Source organism: Syngnathus scovelli, chromosome 1, assembly GCF_024217435.2.
Source record: "Syngnathus scovelli strain Florida chromosome 1, RoL_Ssco_1.2, whole genome shotgun sequence".
Classification (NCBI taxonomy): domain Eukaryota; kingdom Metazoa; phylum Chordata; class Actinopteri; order Syngnathiformes; family Syngnathidae; genus Syngnathus; species Syngnathus scovelli.
The window spans coordinates 25,355,901-25,381,895 of NC_090847.1; the positions used below are offsets into that span (position 1 = coordinate 25,355,901).

General features: G+C 42.2%; 3 protein-coding genes and 1 long non-coding RNA gene across 6 annotated transcripts; 2 read left to right on the forward strand and 2 right to left on the reverse strand.

Moving 5' to 3' along the window:
* Positions 1–1,552: 1,552 nt before the first annotated feature.
* LOC137839601 (uncharacterized) lies at positions 1,553–3,856 on the reverse strand. Its single transcript, XR_011085597.1, has 2 exons — positions 3,784–3,856; positions 1,553–3,710 (listed from the first exon to the last, which is right to left on the reverse strand). It is a non-coding gene; the product is annotated as an uncharacterized lncRNA (long non-coding RNA).
* Positions 3,857–5,297: 1,441 nt separating this feature from the next.
* On the reverse strand, positions 5,298–11,729 carry LOC125977732 (mucin-22). Of its 2 annotated transcripts, XM_049734618.2 has the most exons (13): positions 11,582–11,709; positions 10,987–11,077; positions 10,492–10,551; positions 8,952–10,405; positions 8,814–8,875; positions 8,558–8,745; positions 8,047–8,480; positions 7,909–7,970; positions 7,653–7,840; positions 7,424–7,575; positions 7,085–7,146; positions 6,800–6,948; positions 5,298–6,711 (listed from the first exon to the last, which is right to left on the reverse strand). In XM_049734618.2, exons 3-13 carry the CDS (start codon positions 10,532–10,534, stop codon positions 6,623–6,625), a joined length of 2,883 nt encoding a protein of 960 aa, XP_049590575.1. In that variant the 5' UTR covers positions 10,535–10,551; positions 10,987–11,077; positions 11,582–11,709; the 3' UTR covers positions 5,298–6,622. The 2 variants fall into 2 exon arrangements, with proteins under 2 accessions (XP_049590575.1, XP_049590566.1); XM_049734609.2 differs by lacking the exon at positions 10,987–11,077 and having other exon boundaries at positions 11,582–11,729.
* A 3,965-nt stretch (positions 11,730–15,694) lies between these two features.
* LOC125978054 (uncharacterized) lies at positions 15,695–19,305 on the forward strand. The gene is made up of 3 exons (XM_049735021.2): positions 15,695–16,116; positions 17,331–17,642; positions 17,982–19,305. The coding sequence occupies exons 1-3, from the start codon at positions 15,976–15,978 to the stop codon at positions 18,120–18,122; spliced, it is 594 nt and encodes a 197-aa protein (XP_049590978.1). The 5' UTR covers positions 15,695–15,975; the 3' UTR covers positions 18,123–19,305.
* Positions 19,306–19,695: 390 nt separating this feature from the next.
* On the forward strand, positions 19,696–25,909 carry LOC125977744 (uncharacterized). Of its 2 annotated transcripts, none has more exons than XM_049734648.2 (8): positions 19,696–19,861; positions 20,719–20,828; positions 20,985–21,091; positions 21,173–21,368; positions 21,461–22,464; positions 23,039–23,823; positions 24,178–24,375; positions 24,539–25,909. In XM_049734648.2, exons 4-8 carry the CDS (start codon positions 21,366–21,368, stop codon positions 24,796–24,798), a joined length of 2,250 nt encoding a protein of 749 aa, XP_049590605.1. In that variant the 5' UTR covers positions 19,696–19,861; positions 20,719–20,828; positions 20,985–21,091; positions 21,173–21,365; the 3' UTR covers positions 24,799–25,909. The 2 variants fall into 2 exon arrangements, with proteins under 2 accessions (XP_049590605.1, XP_049590598.1); XM_049734641.2 differs by having other exon boundaries at positions 20,985–21,069.
* Positions 25,910–25,995: the final 86 nt, after the last annotated feature.

Consider the following 25,995-nt stretch of genomic DNA (forward strand, 5'->3'; position numbering starts at 1 on the left):
AGGGGACACCCTGAACCGGTTGCCAGCCAATCGCAGGGCACGCAGAGACAGACAACCATCCGCACTCACACCTAGGGACAATTCGGAGTCTTCAATCGGCCTACCAAGCATGTGTTTGGAATCTGGGAGGAAACCGGAGTGCCCGGAGAAAACCCACACGAGCCCGGGGAGAACATGCAAACTCCACACAGGGAGGGCCGGAGGTGGAATCGAACCCGCACCCTCCTAACTGTGAGGCGGACATGCTCCACCGAGCCGCCCTATTTTACCAATAGATTTATTTAATTTTTTGTTGATTATTGATCAATGTTTTTTCAACATTTTTTATTTAACAGTGAATATTTCAAATGACAAATCTTTATAATCCGACTTGTTCATTTTTTAAAAATATTTTTCAACCAATTTTTCATTTCTTGGTTTTATTCATGTTTTTAAAGAAAGTGGACATATTCTCAAATGAATTTACAATTTAGTTTTTTTACGTAGATTGTAGAAATGTGGAATATATGCTTGCTAACTATCTTTAATTGACATAGTCTTTTTTTTAACTTTGCATTAGCTTTATAGCATTCATATATTTCAATGCAAAATATTCTGCCGGCTGCCAGTTGATTTCAAGTTAAAGATTTTAAAGTTTAAAGATTTAAAGTGAGTGATTTAAAGTTTGACCAGATTTTTTTTTTTTATTTAAACTTGATTTATAAATATGTCAATAATTGACATTCAAGTTTCAAGAATTTCATTATGTTGAATATGTTATTGAAACGAATCGGAGTGGAAATGGAGCAGGGCGACCAAGTGCAGCTTGAACCAGGGTTCATTGACGAACAGAAACTAACAGATTCGGCGGACTGACGTAACTGACTAACAAAACCAACAACAGAAACTAAACAGAGACGTGAAACAAAAAGACAGAGTGACATTGACAATGACAGCAACAAGACAACCGGCACATAGTGGACGGCTGGGGACAAGACGTGACAGTTATCAAGTTAAAAGATATGCCTTTTGCTGTCATTCTAATCTATTTGTATTTCCAGAGAATGAAAGCCAGTCATGATATGTTTACAAAAGGTGCTTGCCAGTAAACGATAGTGATCAACCAACATCCTTTATTTTTATTTCACGCCCTACACTACAATGGCATTGACATATCTGGGATACTTACTTTCTGCATATTTTTGGGTGTCTGCCGATTAACATCTTATTTATGTTTTTTGTTTTCTCGTTTCCCACTGACTCACTGTACCATCACGCCTGCCATCTGTTCAATTGCCCCTCCCAACCCCCTTTCTTTCATGACGTGGTGTCCTCTGGCGCAATGATTAGCAATAGATAATCTGACCGACACACCCATAAAATAAATACAGCGAAAATGGCAAGAACATTCACAATTTTGACGACAGAATGTGGACCCACAGCTAATCACATGTACAGTAGCTGTAAATGAAGGTAGCCTGAGATCCAACAACGCAGTCTGGTGAGCAACAACGGAGGCTTAATGAGGTCTGGCCTTGGATGACATTTGAGACTAGAAAGTCAAGAAGCATGATTATCAGGAAAGGCAACAGTTTAATTTGCTCATACAAGTCATTGAATCCATCAAGGACAATCACATCAAGTGTTTGGGAAAATGGCGTGATTAGTCACCGGAGGACAAAAACACTGCCCACAGCATTGAGAAACAATTTGAGGGATGGCTGGAGGATATTGAGAAAGTCGGATTCTCACTAACAACACCTTAGCAGGTGGTTCGGAATGCAATTTGCATTGTCTGAGCATCTGCAAGTCATTCTGTCGCAATGTAATATTGCTTTGTCACCATATATCCAGCTAAGAAAATGGAAATGGCAACTCATGGCCAAGCTACCACCTGTCAAGTATGAAGTAAAACCAAGGGGGCCCATTGAAACCTGAGTCGAGAGAAGGTTCCATTTTCTCCATGTTGTCCACGCAACGTTATGCCCACGCATAATTCTTCACGAAAGGGAAAGCGTTGGTCTGTTGTCCATTGTAATTTTTTTAATTTATTTTTTTTAAAAAGAAGGCTGCAATGTTTTCTCATTTACATTTTTGGCAACAGAAAAGATTATCAGGACTCTTCATCAGAAATGATGATTTAGGATAAACACTGTTTATTTCATAATTTATCTTCTGAAATCATATGAAAGTTAAAATTAATCATGTTTCTAGTTAAGCATTTCGACATGAGATCACACCCAAATAACAATGAAATGACGACTGACATCTGTGATTTTACTGAACATTTCTCGCCTCACTTGAGCTGTCAAGAACGACTTGAACTTGTTTTACCACAACGCACCATTTTGCCAAAAGTGAAACTACACCAAATTTTTCATGTTTAGATAATGTCACAGTTGCTACAGCTAGCGTTTGGATTTAGGTTTGTGTATTACAATTCCTTTTTTATTTATTTAACCTTTATTCAACTGGGGGGGGGCACTTTTTGCAAGGAAATCCTGGCCAAAATGCAGAAATAGTTACACATAGAGTACTAAGTAAAACAATTACAAATTGCTGAGGCAGTCTCAAATTCTCTCAGTTTTGAATCAGTCAGCTTTGTAGAATTTTTGTGATGAACATCAACAAAGCATGGTAAACATACTAGTAGTCCAAGACAAAAAAAAAAAAAAAGAAGAAGAAACCCAAATTTAAGTTTGAATTTCTTCAGAGGTTGATCAATAAGAGGTTTAAAAGTGAGGGAGTCATCAATTACAATGTATTTTTTATTCATGAGCCACTTCAATGACATACTGGTATGATTTGAAAACAATTGTCTTGTCAGCATTGAGAAGTAATTTAAGATGAATAAATCAATGTGGTCCTGAGGTAGTAACTGCCGTTCTTCCGTTGTTGTGTTTGTGTCGTAAAAAAAAAAAATATCAAGTTAGTCCTTGTTGCTATCACTATAGGTGTGGCAGGCCAACCAAAAGCAGCCAGGACTTGAACTGTCACTCGTCCTTTGTCTCTACCTAGTGGCAGGTTGGGAAATTGTTTAAACTCGAGTTAAGATTTCCTCTTCCACCTCTTTTCCCTACAAGTAATCATCATCATTGTAATCGCTGATTTTTTTCAATTTTTTAAATTATTTTATGATTATTTTATTAGTTATATTATACTGGAAATAAAAATAAAACCAACAAAAACAATGTTTCCCCCTAGTAAAACAATTACAAATTACTGAGGCAGTCTCAAATTCTCTCAGTTTTGAATCAGTCAGCTTTGTAGAATTTTTGTGATGAACATCAACAAAGCATGGTAAACATACTAGTCCAAGACAAAAAAAAAATTATAGAAGAAGAAACCCAAATGTTTTGGACACTCAGGTGAAGAGAGGGGCGGAGCTGTCAACTGATCACCACCTGGTGGTGGGTTGGCTCCGATGGTGGGGGAAGATGCCGGTCCGACCTGGCAGACCCAAACGCTCTGTGAGGGTCTGCTGGGAACGTCTGGCAGAATCTCCTGTCAGGAAGAGCTTCAACTCCCACCTCCGGCAGAGCTTTTCCCACGTCAAACTTTCCTCACTAGAGAAACTTTTTCATTAAAACAATGCATCTTTTTTTTTTTTTTATCTTTTCGAAACAGTACTCGAAACCCATCCTACCAATGACTTTGTCCTTCTTGCCATTTTTGATCGGAGTGCAGAGCAAACTCGTTATAGCTTTCCTGGTGAGATATTGCTTTTCACACTGCCAGATAAAACAAAAGACATTACTTTGGTAAGTACATGACAGTAACCTGAAAAATTGTAAAAATACAAACCGTTAAAGGGAACCGTTGATCTTTGCTGACATCAGCGATGTTGAGGGGCTGCATGGTGTTTTTAACATACTGAGCGTACATGTAGTTGATCTGGTTGACGCAAGAAGATTCTCTGAGGAGACTTATAGCAAAACGTGAAATTATCTAATCATATTTGATCATGAACTTAATATTATATGTCGGCATTACTGTTAATTTCCAAACAGGAAACCAAAGTCTAAGTGGGCAGGCTACAAAGTTTTGTTATAGGCAAAAAAATATGACTCTAGAATATAGTCACAGAATTGCTAAAAAAACTGTCTTACAACCAGTTTGGCTTCATTTTTGTCAATTTTCTCATAATATATATATTTTTTTTCTAAGGCTGACTTTCTCGTTCAATAATATTGAATTGAATAGTGTCGCCCTTTGTGTTAAAAGTAATTGCCTTACCTTTTGGAGGAATTAAAGCCTTCACCTTGCTCCTCATATTCCATATGAAAGACACTGGAAAATGGGTTCTGAAAAAGAAAAAGGCAAAAGTGAACTTTTCTTCCTTTTATTTCCTTTTTACAAGACAAATCAACATTTTATTTCTTCCAGTTAAGCAATCAAGACGGTGCAACTTGTCCAAGTTACAAGCGACATCAAGTCTTGCCAGATTGGGAGTTTAGTTCAACATTCCATGTCTTTCTTCTTCTCCCGCCCACCTTATAGGGACTTGTTTTTGCTCGACATGTGCTCACTAAAAGATCCTTTTCCCATTTTAACAGGATGTCAAAGATAAACGAATCACTTTTATTTATTTTTTATTATGTAGGAAAACTTTGCTCCCCAGACTAACCCTTCCTCCCTTGGGTCATAAAAAGGGCTTTAAATAGAAAAAACACACATTGCAAGTAGCACACCACCACCATAAAGGCTCGTTCCCAAAAAAAAAAAAAAAGAACATGCACGCGCACGTCGCTCGCTTTTTACCTGGACGCTTTCCGGACAAAGTAGGAGTGCGTGAAGTCGAGGTGGTCGTCCAACCACGCTTCCATCATGTCCTCCTCCATGGTGTGTCTCTGCCTCTATATATCCACAATAGCGCGACGGTCACCCATATGGAGGAGGAGGAATGGAAAAAAAAAAAAAGAGAAGACAAATGCGCGGAAGCGAGCACTAAAAAGTAAACAACGTGTGACGCGCGCGAATCACAGGACGCCACTTTTTATTTCTTTTGTGTGTGTGTGTGGAAATAGATACAGGGAAGAGAGGGAGGGAGGGAGAAAGAGATCAGTCAAACACTTCCTCTCTTGTCAAACATGCGGAGATAACGCAGATACTCAACCGGCTCCTACGGACGCGCAGTGGCGGAGCGTGGGGTTACAGGCGTCAGGGGCAAAGACACCCAGCCCACCCCACCCCACCTTCCACCCTAAACCACTCCTTTCATTGGACGGCCATTGGATCTTCTCGAGCGGGGGAAATAATTCTGAATGTTATGGTCAAATACAAAAAAAAGTCATGAGAAAAAAAATACAATAACAAAAGCATGTTGTAAAGTTTAATTTAAAGATAATTTAAAGATCAATTTAGATGATATTAACTTTATATTATGGTGACATCCAACTCCGGTGAACTTGAAAATTTAAAGGTATTTCATTTTAGAAAAGCCGCTTAAGTGGCCTTATACTAGCAGGCCCTCCCCAAAAGGAACAAAGAACATGCCGTTTGCTAAAAAAAAAAAAAAAAAAAGTGTTCTAAAAATATCTGTGCAGTGATGTCAGATTTATGTGATGACCTATTATATATCAGAAATTTTAATTGGTTCAAAGTAAATATTGATTTTTATCAAACAACACCACACCATTTGTAGGAAATTATTAAGTGGACCCAGTTTCTGTTTCTTGTCACATTCAGATTTTTTTTCTCTCACAAAAACAGGACTTTATTCCAATAAAATAATGAGCAAATGAAAGCAGCAGTCCGTGACTCCACTCTGAGTGACCCACGTGATTAATTCCACCACCCCCAGAAATGAAACAAACCAAAAAAGGATTTAATTTTAATTTGAATATGCGAATCCGTGGAAACCGAATTACGAATATGCAAGGTTGATTGTAGTCTTAAATTGTAATATCACCATTCACCACTCGATGGCATATGTTGTTTAGTTACACTTAAACCGGATCTTATACTGACTGCCCTGTCCACCTAAATTATTTTGCTGATTTAGAATAATATTCAAGACATAGTACCGCAATTAAATCCAACAATCACAACTTTGTTTGTCTCTATTTAAAAAAAAAAAAATAGGGGGTGGGGCATCTAATTTTTTCTGCAATTTGTGTGAATTGTGTGCGAATATGCAGCGAGGTGCATTTGTCAGAACTTGGCCACAGCGTAGTCTATATTGCACAACGTTGAAAAAAAGCCGACGCTCCTCTTCCGACGTTTGCTGATTAGCTGACACGGTTCCACCGGTTGACTAACAATCCGCAAGCTTCAGTGTTTTCAGTACAATCTCTGCAGATATATCAATGGCATGTGGGAGGAATGTCAACACAAATACCAGACATGCTTAAATGTCATGTGGTTTTATCCGTATAATCTTACCATTTTGACGGTTTGTATCTCTATGATAAATTTTGTTGAAGTTTTCAGAAAATAATGGCTTATTTCAAGACTTTTTTCATGTAATAAGTTGTAAATGTTGGCTCAACTCTGACTTAGTCTGAAAAGTCAATGTAGGAAAACCACATGATGAGTTGTTGGTGTTACATTGGAATATTTCATAATATGATACATTTAAAATTACTGTCACACATGATATTGTTAGTAATAATATTTAAAATCAGGGCATTTACTCCCATTATTATTGCTGCTTTGCCAGTAACCATGACAACAACACTAGGCAGGAAGTGCTGATCAAATTTCCTTTGTGGTTCGATCCATGTGAAACTTCTGCAAGAGAAAACAAAACAAGAAATAAAAATGTCATTTATTATGTATATAACCAGAATGGGTCATGTACACTTTATGTATGACTTACGCAAGCCATCCACAAAAATGTAAGATGTGTCTATGTCAAAGCCCGTGACACTGTCGGCGACGTCCACCAGAACGCTCGCGATGGCGCTGTTGTTGGGCACCGAGCCAGATTCAAAAATTATATTCATGTTGTTGATGATGGAGCCATTACTGCCAAACGGAAAAGACACATTTGTATTTATATTCTCATCATTTTTATTTTTGATACCCATAACTAAAATTGTATCTGCTACTAGCTCATCCTTAATTATGATTAATGCCATGAACACCTTAAGCAATAACCAACCTGAATGAAACCACGTCCAGGCCTCGGAATGAAGTGAATTTCAATTGGTACGGTGGTTCAAGCTGTGGAAAAACAAACAAAAGGTACAGATGTCATCCTACAAGAAAAATGTCGGCATTCGTAACATTTTGTACATTTAAAAGTCAAATACCGATTAAGTTATGTGAGGTAAATGTTGTCATTTACAAGAAAGACCATTTTTTATTTGTTACAAGTTGCAATGTAATTACGCTGGTCAAGTCATTTCACTAGAAAAATGTCATAATTTTTATCTATTGGTTATTTTTTTAATTTGTATTAAATGTTTTTATATATGAGTGAGTTAGCTCAGGTGTTTACCGTTGTTTTGATAACAAATGCTCGAATGAAAAATGCTACTGAAGATGAATTCAACAAGTCCGTGGTGAACCGCTCTCCCGCCGATCGGAAGGTCACCCGTCGCATCGTGAGCGCCTCGACGGTAGTTGTCGTCGGTGCGACAGTGGTTGTGACTGTAAAATAACAGTCGCAGAACATTAAGCGGATGCATCCAGGAGTGGATCCGGACTGGATGGGCGATAGCTATTACCAAGAAGTTGTATGGACTGCTCATCAAAGGCCAAGGTGAAATTGTTGTTGGGGTCGGTTATGGCCTCTTGTAACGTTTCGACCACGGCGTCTTCGCTGGGAATTGCTTCATTTGTTAGGCTGTTATTGTTGAACTCGATGGCCACGTCCGCCTCAGTGTTTTCCATCCGGACCCGGGCCACGGCGGGCCTGTGTTAGCAATGTGTTATTGACATTGTTATGTGACGACATTTGCATCAATTCAGAGGTGACATTACCTGAAGCCTCTAACGACACAGTTGTTGTAGGTTGGGTACCTCCTTCTGTATACAAAGTCGTACTGTGGTGAGAATACAAATGTTACTGTAGCTTCTGTGATGCCCAACAACTAAACACCAAACCAACATTGTACTCACCACTAAAAAGACTTCTCGAGCAAGCGCAATGAATTGTGGACTCTCGGGGTTAGCCAATTCTGGTACATATGGTACAACTAGTACTGCAACAACCCTGACAACAACGGTAATAACAACCGGAGGCGGTGGACGGGTTGTAGTAGTTGTTGTTGCTGTGGTTGATAGAGTGGTTTTGTTTATCGCACTAGTTGCACCTTTGGTTGTTGTTGCTGTGGTTGATAGAGTGGTTTTGTTTATCGCACTAGTTGCACCTTTGGTTGTTGTTGCTACTGCGTGTCTACTAAGTGTTGCGAGTCCGGTTGTCATTTTTATTCTATTTGCTGTAGATGAATTCAACAAGGCCGTGGTGAACCGCTCTCCCGCCGATCGGAAGGTCACCCGTCGCGTCGTGAGCGCCTCGACGGTAGTTGTCGTCGGTGCGACAGTGGTTGTGACTGTAAAATAACAGTCGCAGAACATTAAGCGGATGCATCCAGGAGTGGATCCGGACCGGATGGATGATAGCTATTACCAAGAAGTTGTATGGACTCCTCATCAAAGTCCACGGTGAAATTGCTGTTGGGGTCGGCCACGGCTTCTCGTAACGTTTCGACCACGGCGTCTTTGCTGGGAATTGCTTCATTTGTTAGGCTGTTATTGTTGAACTCGATGGCCACGTCCGCCTCAGTGTTTTCCATCCGGACCCGGGCCACGGCGGGCCTGTGTTAGCAATGTGTTATTGACATTGTTATGTGACGACATTTGCATCAATTCAGAGGTGACATTACCTGAAGCCTCTAACGACACAGTTGTTGTAGGTTGGGTACCTCCTTCTGTATATAACGTCGTACTGTGGTGAGAATGCAAATGTTACTGTAGCTTCTGTGATGCCCAACAACTAAACACCAAACCAACATTGTACTCACCACTAAAAAGACTTCTCGAGCAAGCGCAATGAATTGTGGACTCTCGGGGTTAGCCAATTCTGGTACATATGGTACAAACAGTACTGCAACAACCCTGACAACAACGGTAATAACAACCGGAGGCGGTGGACGGGTTGTGGTAGTTGTTGTTGCTCTGGTTGTGGTAGACAGAGTGGTTTTGTTTATCGCACGAGTTGTTGCACCTTTGGTTGTTGTTGCTACTGTGTGTCTACTAGTTGTTGTTCCTTCACTTGCAGTTGAAACTCCAGTAGTTGCGGCACCATCAGTTGTTGTCGCTACTCCGGTTATTGTCTCCACTTCAGCTGTTGGTATTCCCGTTGTTGTGTCTCCAGTTGTAGTTAACTCTCCAGTAGTTGTTGCACCAACAGTTGTTGTCACTGCTCCGGTTGTTGTCTCTTCAATGGTTGTTGTCGCTGTTCCAGTTGTTGTTTCGATTTCAGTTGTTGTTTCTCCAGTTGCAGTTGAAACTCCAGTGCTTGTTGCACCATCAGTTGTTACTGCTATTCCGGTTGTTGTCTCCACTTCAGTTGTTGTCAGTATTCCAGTTGTAGTTAAAACTCCAGTAGTTGTTGCACCACCAGTTGTTTTTACTGCGGTTGACGTCTCCACTTCAGCTGTTGGTGTTGCGGTTGTTGCTTCTTCAGTTGTAGTTAAAACTCCAGTAGTTGTTGCACCATCAGTTGTTGTCACTGCTCCGGTTGTCGTCTCTACTATAGTTGTTGTCGCTATTCCTGTTGCTGTTTCTTTACTTCCAGTTGTTGTTTCTTCACTTGCAGTTGAAACACCAGTGGTTGTTGTATCGTCAGTTGTCGTCGCTACTCTGGTTGTTGTCTCCACTTCAGCTGTTGGTGTTCCAGTTGTTGCATCTCCAGTTGGAGTTAACTCTCCAGTAGTTGTTGCACCAACAGTTGTTGTCACTGCTTCGGTTGTTGTCTCTACTATAGTATGTGTCACTATTCCGATTGCCGTTTCTTCGCCTCCAGTTGTTGTTTCTTCACTTGCAGTTGAAACACCAGTGGTTGTTGCATCGTCAGTTGTCGTCGCTACTCTGGTTGTTGTTTCCACTTCAGCTGTTGGTGTTCCGGTTGTTGTGTCTCCAGTTGGAGTTAACTCTCCAGTAGTTGTTGCACCAACAGTTGTCACTGCTTCGGTTGTCGTCTCCACTATGGTTGTTGTCGCTATTCCAGTTGTTGTTTTTACTTCAGTTGTTGTTGCTCCAGTTGCAGTTGGAACTTCAGTGGTTGTTGCACCACCTGTTGTCCCTGCTCCGGTTGTCGTCTCTACTATGGTTGTTGCTATTCCGGTTGTTGTTTCTGTTCCAGTTGTTGTTTCTCCAGTTGCAGTTATAACTCCAGTCGTTGTTGCACCATCAGTTGTTACCACTTCAGTTGTCGGTAGCATTGTCATAGTCTGTCCAGTTGTAGTTGTCACAACTTGAGTGAAGATGGGAATATTAGAAAGATTAGTAGTAGTAGTTATAAAGTGATCAGTAATTTTCTTCATACCATGGCATACTTACCATGAAACAGTAGCAAAACTGATAACCATGGCGCAGCACTCATTGTTTCTCTCCAAGAACCTGCAAAATGTAAACCATTACTATATTAAGTCAGGCACTTATTGCAGTTGCGGACGAGTAACAATTCTATGTATAGTTCCAGTTCTATTTGGTATAAATGACTGAGAATGTTATCGTTTTCCTGTTGAACAATATCATGATGATTTTTTTTTTTTTTTTTTTTTTACAAAAAATGAGGATTCATGTAAATATGCTATATAGCAATGGCCCCCAATCACAGGGCTACTCAAACCAAAGAAAAACAAAAAACATTCACAGCACTTCCAGTTTATATATTCACCGAGGCTCAAAAGTATAATACAACAGCCTGTAGTTAGAACTAACAATAAGCTATTTGTCTGCTTGAGGAAACCCCTGGTGTTGCTAAAGCACTATTTAAGTCTTCTGCAATTGCTATTTAGGGCAATTTTTATGTATTTTGGGGGTAATACGTACCCCAAACCCTGCAAATGACGAATCCACTTGGAAGTTGTTTGTTGACTTTTTCACAAGTGACGAATGGTGATTATAAGAGCGAATCCAATCCCTAGTATGTATAAAATTGCAGGTGTCAGGCGAATTTCTCATACCTCCAAAATCATCACTTTTCAGGAGACCCCAAAAATGGCTAATTTGTTCAACGATTTGCAGTGATTGCATTGTGAACAAGAACAAAAAACATTCAACACTTTAGTGTGTTAATAATCTCTAAAAATAATCTAACAATACCCACACATGCAGATTGACAAATCCTACTAAATAACAAATTAATTGTGGTTTTAAAAGAATTACATTTTATACAAATGTTGTTATAAAATATTATTTTACATTTGATAAAAATGCAGTAACAAATTCCCTTACCTACATGCCAAAATTTCAAAATACCACTTAAAATCAATAAAAAATATCACAAAATTATTATAGCTTATATCTAATTAGATATTAATAAAACATTTCATATAAAAGTGTTTTTGAATGTTACCAATTTTTACCACTTTTACAAAATAAAGAAAAATCTATTATAAAATCTTGAAACATAAAAAACACCTACCTGTTGCCTTTTGTTGTGTTTTAAAATTTTGATACCTGCATAATTACAAAACAGATGTTTGTGTGTGGGTTTGTCCACTCTGCTGGGTTGCTCAATCCTAATGTGGATATATATATGGGGAGGAAGGTGAAAGAGGAGTGACACCAGTCAAAATTTTTGCCATAGGTTTCGTGGCGTCAAGTGTCGAAAGAAATAACAAAAAAACCAGGTTCCTTCAATAAACAAGTTTGAGCATTCCATTTGTCTTATCCAACTATTCAATCGTTTTTCTTAAAGGAAGGAGCTTCCGGAAGAGCGTCTTTGTTATTTCATGGTAACATATTTGGAAATATTTTTTAAATGTTAATATTTAATGCTTAATATTTTACCAATAGATTTATTTAATTTTTTGTTGATTATTGATCAATATTTTTTCAACATAGTTTTTTTTATTTAACAGTGAATATTTCAAATGACAAATCTTTATAATCCGACTTGTTCAGTTTCATTTCTTTGTTTTATTCATGTTTTTAAAGAAAGTGGACATATTCTCAAATGAATTTACAATTTAGTTTTTTTACGTTGATTTTAGAAATGTGGAATATATGCTTGCTAACTATCTTTAATTGACATAGTCTTTTTTTTAACTTTGCATTAGCTTTATAGCATTCATATATTTCAATGCAAAATATTCTGGCTGCTGCCTGTTGATTTAAAGTTAAAGATTTTAAAGTTTAAAGATTTAAAGTGAGTGATTTAAAGTTTGACCTGATTTTTCTTATTTAAACTTGATTTATAAATATGTCAATAATTGATATTCAAGTTTCAAGAATTTTGTTGAATATGTTATCAGGTTAAAAGATATGCCTGTTGTTATCATTCTAATGTATTTTTAGTTTAGTTATTTTGACGCCCTACACACAATGGCATTGTCCACGTGTCTGGCATACTTACTTTCTGGGTGTCTGACTGCTGATTAACATCTCACTGACTGTATCATCACGCCATCATGCCCCCCCCCCCCCCCCAACCCCCTGTCTTTCGTGACGTGGTGTCCTCTGGCGCAATGATTAGCAATAGATAATCTGACCGACACACCCATAAAATAAATACAGCGAAAATGGCAAGAACATTCACAATTTTGCCGACAGAATGTGGACCCACAGCTAATCACGTGTACAGTAGCTGTAAATGAAGGTAGCCTGAGATCCAACAACGGAGTCTGGTGAGCAACAACGGAGGCTTAATGAGGTCTGGCCTTGGATGACATTTGAGACTAGAAAGTCAAGAAGCATGATTATCAGGAAAGGCAAGTAAAGGAAATTCCCACTAACAACACCTTAGCAGGTGGTTCGGAATGCAATTTGCATTGTCTGAGCATCTGCAAGTCATTCTGTCGCAATGTAATATTGCTTTGTCACCATATATCCAGCTAAGAAAATGGAAATGGCAACTCATGGCCAAGCTACCACCTGTCAAGTATGAAGTAAAACCAAGGGGGCCCATTGAAACCTGAGTCGAGAGAAGGTTCCATTTTCTCCATGTTGTCCACGCAACCTTATGCCCAGGCATTATTCTTCACGAAAGGGAAAACGTTGGTCCGTTGTCCATTGTAAAAAAAATGTTTCTTTTATAAAGAAGTGAAGGAATGGGGTCGAAATACAAAAAGTTCTGCCTAGCTACAAAAACAGATATGCTCAAACCTCATTGAATAAAGTACATAAGCAGACAAGTATATTCACATATTAAATCAATAAAAGAAACATTTTAAGCATATAATTATACCTACACACCAAATCAATAAAGAAGACATAACTAGACATTTTTGATAAGTGGTAATGAGAAAGTTTTTTATAACTTTATGATGTGATATATATTTTTGAGAACTTTGAAATAACAAATGTTTTTTGATATATTGCATGAATAACTTAAGGAACTGTTTAATGCGTGCCTGATGATTTTCTAAATCACGGACACTGCCAAAGTCGAAAAATGTTCAGTACTTGATTGTATCTTATGTTTTGACTAATGCTAGACGCCAGTTTTCGATTACGACTGAACATTCTGGACAGAGGGAAATATTTTGCCTGACAAAGAAAAGATATGGTTGAAAGCATGATTAAACTAAGAATATGATGACGTAAGCAAGTACATGGAGTATCAAAAGAACAAACAAACAAAAACATGGTAAGTGGTGAGTATAAACTTTGCATAGTCAGGGAACATCAATAAATTGATGATGTCACAGCCAAAAACTCACATAATTCCGTACAAAATGACAAAATTGAAAGAAAGATGAATGGATGAGGTGCGACAGTGTATGTGCAAGAATGGAGGAGAATGTTTACAGGAAGGTCATTTGGAGATGAAACCAGCAGAGGTGCCAGAGGGACAACGCCAGGAGGACAACAGCCAAGGTGGTCACCAAGGCCGAAAGATGGGATGGAAAACAACAGCCCCCACACACCGAACCAGCACCCACTCCCATGGAATCAAACTCTCCTGCGAACTTGCCCCACCCCAAAGAATCATCACCCATCAAACTCAGCCCACACTGGCATGTGCAACTGAATATAAGCTGACCAAAGAACCTTGAACGTTGCCTTTTCTGAATGGAGACTTTCCGTTCTTGAAGGGCCCAGCGCTGTATTGTACTTTCCTGAAAACAGAGCTTTCTTAACAAGAATTGTGTCAGCCAACCTGTGTAAGTCTAATTTCTGCTTCAGTGTCTTAGCATTTTCCAAAACTGAAGAAATCAAACAAGCATGCAGTGAGTAAATTGGATAACAGGTGATTGGCAATGGCTTTTGCCGTGAGGCGCAGATAGTGCGCTCCCTAAATTGTGGACAAAATCCAACAGAAGGCTTCAATGTTTTCTCATTTGCATTTTTGGCAACAGAAAAGATTATTAGGACTATTCATAAGAAATGATGATTTAGGATAAACACTGTTTTTCTCTTGGGAAAAATATAGGGGAAATAGTAAAATGGGTCATAATTTATCTAATTAATCATGATGTTTCTAGTTAAGCATTTCGACATGAGATCACACTCAAATAACAATGAAATGACGACTGACGTCAGTGATTTTACTGAAGATTTCTCGTCTCACTTGAGCTGTGAAGAACGGCTTGAACTTGTTTTACCACAAAAGTGCCAAAAGTGAAACTACACCAAATTTTTCATGTTTAGGTAATGTCACAGTTGCTACAGCTAGCGTTTAGATTTAGGTTTGTGAATTCCATTTCCCTTTTTATTTATTTAACCTTTATTCAACTGGTGGGGGGGCACTTTTTGCAAGGAAATCCTGGCCAAAATGCAGAAATAGTTACACATAGAGTACTAAGTAAAACAATTACAAATTGCTGAGGCAGTCTCAAATTCTCTCAGTTTTGAATCAGTCAGCTTTGTAGAATTTTTGTGATGAACATCAACAAAGCATGGTAAACATACTAGTCCAAGACAAAAAAAAAAAAAAATGTAGAAGAAGAAACCCAAATTTAAGTTTGAATTTCTTCATAGGTTGATCAATAAGAGATTTAAAAGTGAGGGAGTCATCAATTACAATGTATTTTTTATTCATGAGCCACTTCAATAACATACTGGCAGAGTTTGAGGCACTTTTTTTAAGATTTGAAAACAATTGTTTTGTCAGCATTGAGAAGTAATTTAAGATGAATAAATCAATGTGGTCCTGAGGTAGTAACTGCCGTCTTCCGTTGTTGTGTTTGTGTCGTAAAAAAAAAAAAAAAATCAAGTTAATCCTTGTTGCTATCACTATAGCTGTGGCAGGCCAACCAATAGCAGCCAGGACTTGAACTGTCACTTGTCCTTTGTCTCTACCTAGTGGCAGGTGGGAAAATTGTTTAAACTCGAGTTAAGATTTCCTCTTCTACCTCTTTTCCCTACAAGTAATCATCATCATTGTAATCGCTGATTTGTTTTTTTATTATTTTATTATTATTTTATTAGTTATATCATACTGGAAATAAAAACAAAACCAACAAAAACAATGTTCCCCTTAGTTTTCAAGGGTAATTAAATGACCACTTTAAAAACATAATCGAGAGAGAGAGAGAGAGAGAGAGAGAGAGAGAGAGAGAGAGAGAGAGAGAGAGAGAGAGAGAGAGACGCCAATACAGTGCGTGCTTGCCATAGTTGCCCGAGTGGGTGGGTCGCTGCAGAAAAAGACTCTTCTATCTCCCCTGTGCATCCCCCTAAAAACGCCCCCTGGCCACCGGTGCTCGCCGGAACCAATTAGCGTCCACCTCCGGCGACATCAACGAGCACGCGCTTTCTTCCCTCCCGGGCCGCCGGAGCACGCAAACAAACACCTTTAGGCATCGCCCCAAATTGGGTGGGTGGGCCGCAAGACGAAGCGTCGCACGAATTCGGAGTGGACCGAGGGAGTGCGGAATGGCCGAGCAGCAGCAGCAAGAGGAGGAGGAGGGGATGAGGTCGCCCAACACGCCGGTGCCTGGTGGTTCGCCGACGGGCAAAGCGCTGTCCCTTGCCCGGCTGCTTCAATACGAATGTTCCCGCTTGCTCCAGTTATACGTGAGTCTCGATTATTTAGACATCCGACGTAATATAAGTCGTACCTTCATTGTCATGGTCGGTTTTGGTACGGTTCATTTAACGGTACGTTTCTACTTGGAATTACTACTGTGGGTTGCTGCATGGGACTGCAATGCATCACGTAGTAATAAATGTTGATGCAGACCAACTAGATAAATGTGTTTTAATTATAGGGCTCAGTTTTATTGCCATGGCACAGAGAAAATTAAATATTCATAAGTATATTGAATATTTAATTTTTTAAAATAGAAATCTATATAAAAAAGAATAATTTATATCAACAATTTAGTTTTAATTTGATTTTGTTTTTTTGGGCATTTTTGTAAATAGTACATTGCTGTTTGGAAAGACTTGAAGAGGGGTGTTAATTACTTTTAAATGGTTTTATTTTACATGTAATTCAATATTTGCATTCTCTATACCTACAATTTTTCTTTTGAGGAATAATGGAACGGAGTGCATTAAATAATTAAATACAAAATATCTATGTTTTATTTTTATATATTTTGTGTTGTGTGTTTTTATTTTTATTGTAGATTATATAGCTTGGTTTTTATTTCACATCTTTTATTATTATGGTTAAATATTTTAAATATAAATTATATACAATTACTTTTTTTAAATTTTTCAGTTTTTCTTTGTTATATTTGCCCTGATGCGGCCAGCTGTAAAAAAAAAAAAAAAATCAGTCGACTATAATTTCAAGAAAGAAAATCATTTTTAAAAACAGATTTATTTTTTCCATTCATCTTTGGAAGTTGTCGTCTGAAGGTGTTGCCATGGAGATTTTGTCCAATTGCATCTGGATGCACGTACTACGTCCTAGATACTTGTGAATATTGTCCTGCATCCAGGGTCGTCTCTTTCTCAGGCCATTCAATCAATCGGACTGCTCCGATTTGCTTAGAGGACGTTTCATCTCTCATCTGTGAAGGCTTTGGATTAGAACAGGGGATGCTAAATTGTGAATTGTTTGAGTTGTTGGCCAAGCATGACCGTGAAAAAGCTCGGTTGGGCCCTACGTGTCCTGTGCGCATCAGGATGCGGACAGTCATCAAACTAACGGCGAGCCACCACCCATTTCCATCTATGGTCTCCAGCCTCCCTAATGGATTGTGTATTTTTGTGCCTGTGCTTCGTTGACACGATCCATCTAATAATCAATACGACTGTGAAATCACAACCGCTTCCAGACGGAGCAGGAGACCTTCTTATCGGAGCTGCCCGCCGAAGGTGGCCGCATGGTCTCCCTGGGCCCGAGCACAGAGGAGCCAGACCCGGAAGAGGCAGCGCGGCGGATGCACGCCGCCCTGCGCCAGTGCCTGGGCCTTCTGCACTGTGCCATCGCCCGGGCCGTGGAGGAGTGGGGCGAGGGGGAGAGCGACTATGAAACCCTGCGCTACACCGTCCGAATCCGGTTGGAGCATTTACTTCACATCACCAAAAACCTGCTGCAAACAGACGATGTCGCACTGGAAGTCACCCCGGACACCCGGTGTGATGAGGTACAGACTTTATGTTCATACACTCGTTCGTCCAACAGTGGAGCAATCTGACCGCCCACAATTTTTGAGTAGGGCTGGGCAAGTACAGATACCAAGTGTCTGTATCGGGTAGACACCGTCCTTATTTCATTTAAGGTATCGGGTACTCAACGAAGCTGCCGATACCAGCCACAAAAGTGAGTCTACCAACGGACTGTAAAATGAAGTCAAATACTATAGCTGTTTGTTCCACAGAATTGTTGATTGACCACCAACAGCATTATGATCTTAATTGAACACATATGTATTACAAAACAACCAGATAAAAATGTGAGTGACTATTTGCTGTCTTGTGGCTAGGAAACTGATGGAGGCGGGGGACCTTTCCAGCTCAAACTGTGGACGCATCGTGTGCTGGTGGAGCTGGTCCACTGGGCCGACCACGCCACGCAGGCTCTACACGTTCTCCACACGCAGCGGGAAGGAGCGCAGGACGTCTAAAGTGGCGAATGATTTCACTCCACACTAACCACCCGCATCCCCTCATTGTGAGGAATTGGACAGTGGCGGTTCCTTTTTTACAACACAACTCCACCATTTGATTTACGTCCAAACCATCACAATAATTTTCAACTTTGATCGTCCATTTTTACAGTGGTAGAATATCCCTCCATCCATTTTCTGTACCGCTTGTCCACATGGGGGTCGCGGGCGTGCTGGAGCCTATCCCAGCAGTCATGGGGACACCCTGAACCGGTTGCCAGCCAATCACAAGGCACACAGACACAACCATCTGCATTTGCACTCACACCTACGTGCAATTTGGAGTGCTCAATTAGTCGACCGTGCATGTTTTTGGGATATGGGAGAAAACCGGAGTGTTCGGAGAAAACCCACGCAGGCACGGGGAGAACATGCAAACGCCACACAGGGCGGGACGGAAGTGGAATTGAACCCGCACTCTCTGAACTGTGAGGCGGACGTGCTAACCAGTGCGTCATGTGGTAGAATATGTTTATTGTTAATCACATTTAATACGTGTCCATCCCCCAAAATTCTAGTCGCACCACCCGCATCATTTTGACATGATTCATAACGCAGCATTTTGCCTGACGCTGTCAAGAGTGGTTTGAATTTAACAATCAGTATATTTTTATTCATATTTCATGATTTGTTCTCTCCCACAAAAAACTAAATCAACAGTCACTGTCCAAGACCTGTGGAACAACACGCTGCTTCACTAACCACTAAGCTCCTTTAATAAGGCCCGGCTTTGCCCAGGCGGTATTTCCTCCGCGAGTGCTAAAATGACCTCCAGTTGGCCATTGTTTGCTGTGACGCTCGTGTGCCGTGACCCACTTTCCAAACATACTGCGTGTAATTTATTCTATTTATTAGAAGATATTTAACACTAACAAACTAACTGCTAGATGTAGCCAAAAAAAATACCTGAATGACTGACAAACTGTGACTGTTTTTTTTTTTCACCCCCTTGCAATGATTCCAGAATGGATGGACTTCATTGTTTTTTTATGGTTTGCTCCTGATGTACTACTTGAATGTGCTGCTACTGTACACTTTTAGAACCACCAGAGGTTTCCCAACCTCAAAGGGCAGAGATCCAAAATGAGCGCGGATCAATTTTTATTGAGTCATGAGAAATAAATCAGATTCAAAAATCTTACTATGCTGTTATTGATGTTTTGAAGAAAAGTAATCGTGTTGCCAAACCATACTAACATATTTTTACAAAGGCATGAGACTAAAGTATTTTTCAAGAATTGTTTTTTCTTATGTGGTCATAAGAAATTTTGAGTAATGAATTTTTTTTTTTCATATTTCAAGTACTAGATAAGTTACATTTGAGTCAAATTACAAGCAATTTGTAAAATCATGACAAAAGTTGCGTTTATGGGCTTTATCACGTTGCAGGATTTTTTCTAGATTTTTGTCAGGAAACGCCTCTTTTTTTTTTCGACTGTCCCGTTACGAGAATTATTATTTTTTTTTTTATTGCGAAAGTGCTCCACTCACACTCCCCTTCGAAATGATGTTGCGCGCATGCGCATTGAGCCTGAACACCCCCCACCGACAAGGGAGGAGGGAGCGCGGAGACGGACTGGAAGGAAGCACTGGCTGGCAGTCCTAATGGCGGAGAATGTGCGCTCGCCTTTCGACTACCGGGAGCCACCGACACTCGACAGCGACGGGGATGGCAGCAAACCGCCGCCTCCTCGGGGGTGAGTGGCTTCGCTCGGGCCTGCGTTTTGCTCTATTCCCTCCTCAAATTTTACGGGGCTTTGTTAGATTGGCTCTATCTCCACTCAACGCAGGCGCGCGTTCTAACCCCCCCCCCCCCCTATTCTCTCCCTTCTGATGTGTGATATTGTGAGAAAAGGAACCATTTAAGGTTTTTTTTGTGACCGCGCCTCTCATGGCCGTTGCTTGACGCCTCTTTCTGGTCAGAGTGCGGGCCCCCGGCCCGGTTAGCCGTCATGTTTTGACGCGACGGTGAAGCTAACTGGTTAGCCGTGGTGTTAGCATCAACATCGCAGTAGGAGCATCAGCTGGACTCTGGCTGAATTCGAGCTGATCCCAGATCAGTTGAACTTGAGACCGAACACCCCCCCCCCCCCCAACACACACACACACACACACACACAAATCATTATAACAATCATAATCATCACTGTCGTCGTCATCACCACCATCATAATCATCATCGTCATTGCCTTTATGACTGCAACGCAAAGCATGCATGCAGATATCATCTTGAAAGCACATGTTTTTTATATGGAGGAATGAACCAATTTTAACCTCTTCTAACTCTCCTTTGGGGGTCATATAAAACCCATTCTGCGCTTAACCCTACTGCTTGGTGGTAGGTCACATTAAATCACATCGCTGATTGTTTTCAACTCGTCAAGCTATTAAACATTTATTTAGATGTCATATTACAAGCATAGATCTATCAAATCAAAGTTTTGACATAAATTATCCAAAGATATCTTACATTTATTTTAAAGTAAAAAGTTGTGTATTGTTGGAGAAATCACAGCCGATGTTGGAGAAATCACAGCCAATGTTGATTTTCCAGCCGTGTTTGCGGGAGGAAGCGCAAGGGGACGCCGGTGAAGGTGTGCGACCGAGCGTACGTGACGGAAGATGAGGAGGACGAGAGCATGTCTGAGCACAGCTACAGCCCAGGTCAGTACACACACGCAGACTCTTCATCTATTTAGTCCCTCAGGGATGTCACGAAATTTTGTTTAAATTCAAAGTTGCAACAACCTCACAAAATCCAGGTGCGACTTCCTGTTACCTATTGTGAATTGTGCTAAAGGTGATATGTTGTCCATTCAGGTGAGGGCCAATATCCAGAGGGAACCGAAGATGGCCTCCCTCCCCCGGGGAGTCCCTACTACCTAACAGACCCTGCTCAGCTCTGGTAAGGAGGACCCGTTATCATGGTAACTACGCAGACTCCGCCTCCCTGATTTTCGAGGTTTACCGAATACTCACGCGTCCCTGTTTCTTCTTTGTTTTGCCAGCGTGCCGGAGCTGGGCGAGGAAGGGGCGGGGAGCGTCCGGGGACCCGTGCTCTTCCACGCGCCGCCCAATTGCCGCATTCGCGAGGTGCACTGCGGGACTCAGGTGCGGCTGGTAGTCATAGCGATCCGAGACATCGCCAAAGGGGAAGAGATCACGGTGGACTACAGCCTAACAGACTGGGGCGAGAATGCAATGGTGAGAAATGGGCTCGTTCCTATTGTTTCCTAACAATAAGAGTGGGACTTGTCAACTTTGATCATGCTAATGTTGTCGTGCACCCCCACCAGGACGAAGAGGCCGGCCCCCACCCGCTGTCCCTCTCCGTATCGGATTACCTCACCCCCTCCTGGTCCCTATCGCCCTCATCCTCGCCGCTCACCCATTCCGAGCCCAGCGACTCAGATCGTGAGGAGGACGAGGAAGAGGACGACGACGATGATGACGAGGAGGAAGAGGAGGAGGAGGAAATAGAGGAGATGAGGGGACGGATGCTTCGCCGCCGCAAGAAGCGCAAGATCGCCTCCTCGGAAGGCACCAAGAAAAAAGGCGGGCCCACCTCCTCCCGGGGCCCGGGGCGCCCCTGCTCCTCCTTCTCGGCACCCACCGCAAGGTCAAACCCGCAGCCGGTCGGCGCCATGGCCCCGCCGACCACCAATATCAACAATAACATCAACATAAACATTGGCAGCTCCGGCGGCGCCCCAGTGAGCCGGCGTCAGCACTGTCTGTACTGCGGGCGCCACTATCGGTCTTTGGCGCGCCACCTGGAGAAACATCACGCCAATCAGCCTGAGGTGCGCTCGGCTATGGAGCTGGCGCATCTCCGCACGCACGCCAACGGCAATCCCTCACCCGCCTCCACAACTCACAGTCATTCCTTCGCGGTCCCGCAGCCTTCAGCCCCCAGCCCGGCAACCCCGCCCTCACTCTTTGCCAGGGAGCGTGACTCACCGGGCACCCGCCCGGGCGCCGTTTCTTTCTCCCTCTCCGTATCGCCGCCTGCTCAGAAGAAGGCGGCACTCGGATCATCTCCGCCGACCACCAGACGCTCCGCTCCTACGCCGACGCCCCGGGTTAAGAGCCCTACACCTCCTCCCCCATCTCCTCCCAGGAGAGGTCGTAGGATGAAGAGGGAGAAGCTTGAAGAGCAACAAAAGGTGGAGGCCGAGCCGGTCCAAGAAGATCTGGCTCCTCCTCCAACACCTGAACCGGACATCGATTTGGAAGAAGATCTCGACCTTAGTGCGGATGGAGACGGTGATACACCGGAGGAGAAGAACGGGGACACCAGGTTGGGCCCTGAATCATTTAAAACTTGTCCGTGTGCGTTTTTGAATACCGTGAATAGCCCCAAAAACTGAAGCACTATTGAAGATGCTAAGAATTGCCTGCCTGGACTCTAGTAGGAGTTAAACTGTAAATATATAACGAAAAGAAAAACGTAAATATCAAACGTCTTGAAAACTTACCCTTATTACAATACTTACCGCATTTTCTACGAACAACGATTTACAACATTTCCCAATATCTGAATGATAACATTTTCACTTAGCTTATTTAATTTTGAACAAAAATAGAAGGTGCAGAGAGTTCCTAGGGTTTGCAGCATCTCTTAAAAAGTTAACATTTAAATAGTTCCCTGAAGCAGATATTGTCAAATTGATGTGCTAATTATTGACTTAGCCAATAATCGATTGAGAGTTATTAATGCTTAACGCTAACCTAAAATGTAAAACGCCATTGACGGGCTAGTTGAAATTAGGATGCAAAGTTAAAACCTTCAAATAACTGCTGCTTGAACATATGCATATCGTAGCGTCGGTACCAGTCGGGAGTCATTCCAACGAGTGTCGATCTACTTCCAGGTCCCGGCGGCACCACATGTCTCCGCTGCTGTCCTCGCTGTCCTCGCTGGTGACGTACCTCCAGCAACAGCAGCACGCCTCCTTCCTGTCGCTGGGCCGCTCGCGCTCGGCCGAGGCTTGGCGCCAGCTGTGCCACGCTAGCCTCTCGCTGCTCATCCTCTACAACCGCCACCGCGAGTGCGAGGTGGCCAAGCTCACCATCCAGGACTACCGCAAGCGCGCCGCCCCGCAGGAGAGTTCCTGCGGCGGCACCGAGGCGCTCCTGTCGCCCTTTGAACGCAGGGTCCTCTGCCACCTCCCGAGGGCGTGCGTCATGGGAAAGCGCGGCCGCGTCCAGCCCCTCATTCTGCCGCCCACCTGCGAGTCCTGCCTCGACCTGCTCCTGCAAACCAGCGCCGACGTGGGCGTGGACCCCGAGAGCCCCTACGTTTTCTCCCGCCCCTATCACTCGCCCGCCACCCCGCTCCGTGGCACGGACCTCTTGAGGAACCTGGCACGGGCCAGCGGCATCAAGAACCCCGGCGCCATCACGGGGACTCGGGTGCGTCGGCAGGTGGCCATCCTCACGCAGCTACTGCTCCTGGAGGAGGGCTCGGCTCAAGGCGGCGCCACCAAGCGCCTGGAGAACTTTCTGGAGACAGAGTACCATGTGACGCAGAACTGCTCCTCCATCACGCGGGACGCCTCCCTGATGGGGCAGGTGGGCCGCGTGGTTCTGTACGGCGAGAAGGAGGGCGTGCTCTTCCGTGGGATGAGCTTGCAGCACATTTGCCTGGAGCTGGACGGTAAGACAAGGAGGCCACTTGCTGAAGATACTTTTGATATTTTATGTCCATGGCAATTTAAAATTAGAATTATGGTCATGTTATAGTCAAAAACACAATATATGTGCACAGTATCGACTTGACAGTGTACTCGCAACGTTCGCTAATACGGAAGTGGATTTCTCGCTACAACACGGTGAAAGATGAGCATTGGCTGCAATGATCTTTAACATGCACCAAAAATGTGGAAAGGTCATGTGACTGATATCGTACACATTTCAGCATTAATAACTAATTTTCTCAATTTTGCTATCGTGTCCAACCGTCGACTTATCAAACACATTTTGACTGCAAGACGTCTTTTCTGTCCGGCAGTGATGTCAGGCAATTCCGTCGACTCGTTCTCGGAAGGCTCGGAGGCGGAAGACGTAAAGGAGGAGGTGCCGGAAAAGGTGGAGGTGATCGTGAGGAAGAAAGGTCCGGGCAGACCCCCGAAGAGAAAGAGGGCGCCAGTCGCGTCGGCAGTCAGCCCGTCAGCCGCCGGCGCTCCCAAAAGGAGGTTACCCAAATCAGGTAATGCTTGCTCCAAAAAAAAGGGTTAGTTTTTTTTTTTTTTATAGGCTGTTCTAATATTTGATACAGTTAAACATGTTCATGGGCATTTTAAAGTACTTATTCATTTCCAGTTTTCAGTAAATTTTTGGATTTATCCATGCAATGCGTTTACCTCTCACAGGGAAACGGGGCGTGGTGAAGCGTCCGTGGTCGGAGGCGGAGCGCGTCGCCGTGGAAACGCACCTCAACCGCAACCTGGCCGACCTGCGCGTACCCGCCAAGGCCGACTGTGAGCGCTGTCTGGAGCTTTGTCCACTGCTCGTCAGCAACCACCGCGACTGGCGCGCCATCAAGTTTTACGTGCACAACCGGATCCAGCTGCTGAAAAAGCAGGGCAGACGGGAAAGTGCCGCCATGGCCGCCGCTGCCGCTGTGTGTTGAGCTGGGACAAAAGTGGCGCGGTAAGGTAGCAACCACCAGCAAACGCTCTTTTGTGTAAAATAAATGCCCACGGGCATCATCGTCATTGTCGTACACGGAATATGGAAGGACTACACTTGTCCTCTTTTAAAATCAGCTGCACCCTTCGGTCTCCAACACGAGAAAAAAAAGCCAAAGAACAAAAAGTGGCGTTTGACTTCGGGGGGTGGGGGTGGCAGCCCGGCAATTGTGCGACGTGGATCAACTGCACATGTAGTAGCATCACATGGGAGCCATTTTGATGACCAAACAAGAATGTGTAAAGATCGTCGTTCCGGCCTTTGAAAGCAGTGGCTCCCAAATTAGGGGCTCCGTGGGGGACACCCGGTAGGCCGCCAAAACACTGCGATAAAATTGTTATATCATTAAAAAAATAAGTGCATATCAACGTATGTGGACTCATGAAAAACAGTAAACTTTTTTTTTTTTTAATTCAGACCAAAAAGCCCCTATTTTTAAGTAAGTCTTTTTTTTTTTTTTTTTTGATTAATGGTTTCTTTCTGTTACAAAAAGTGTAATATTACAAGTGGTATTTTTGAAATTACCCTGTTAAAACACAACATTGTTAATGGTTAAGCGTTGACTTATACCGCAGATATATTAGATTGAAAATCTGAAATTTTTTCGCAGCACGGTGGTTGGGAATTACTGCTTTCAAGGCCAATTCATGGACTTTGTATCTTCTCAACTGGTATCATTTTAGGTATAGTGTGTGTCTATGTATTATTATTATTATTATTGTTAGTATTATTATAAAAAGAAGTCTTTAACTATGAGACCAGTGTGACATGGCAGCGGCAGCATACCTCTACAGAGGCTACTGATATTCATCCGACAGATAGGCTATTGTAATTATTCCACAGTCGTGATCTTAAAGTTTTTGTCTTTTATGTACATACTTTACTGTACATATTATCTGTATTAAAGTCAATGACTGTGTTTTTTTTTTTAAACTGGATTTTGATGTGAGTTTTTGGGTACAGTTTCACAAGATTTCAGGGAAGAAGGACCGAATTGTTGTGCTAAATATTCACCGTGATTAAAGAAATCACTTTTGTTGTGTTTTTCTCAATCTGTTTTTATTTGTCAACTGCCTAAAAAGATCGAATGTGTTTAGAGATTATTTTTCATATTTAAAAAGAATTTTCTTAATGGCCA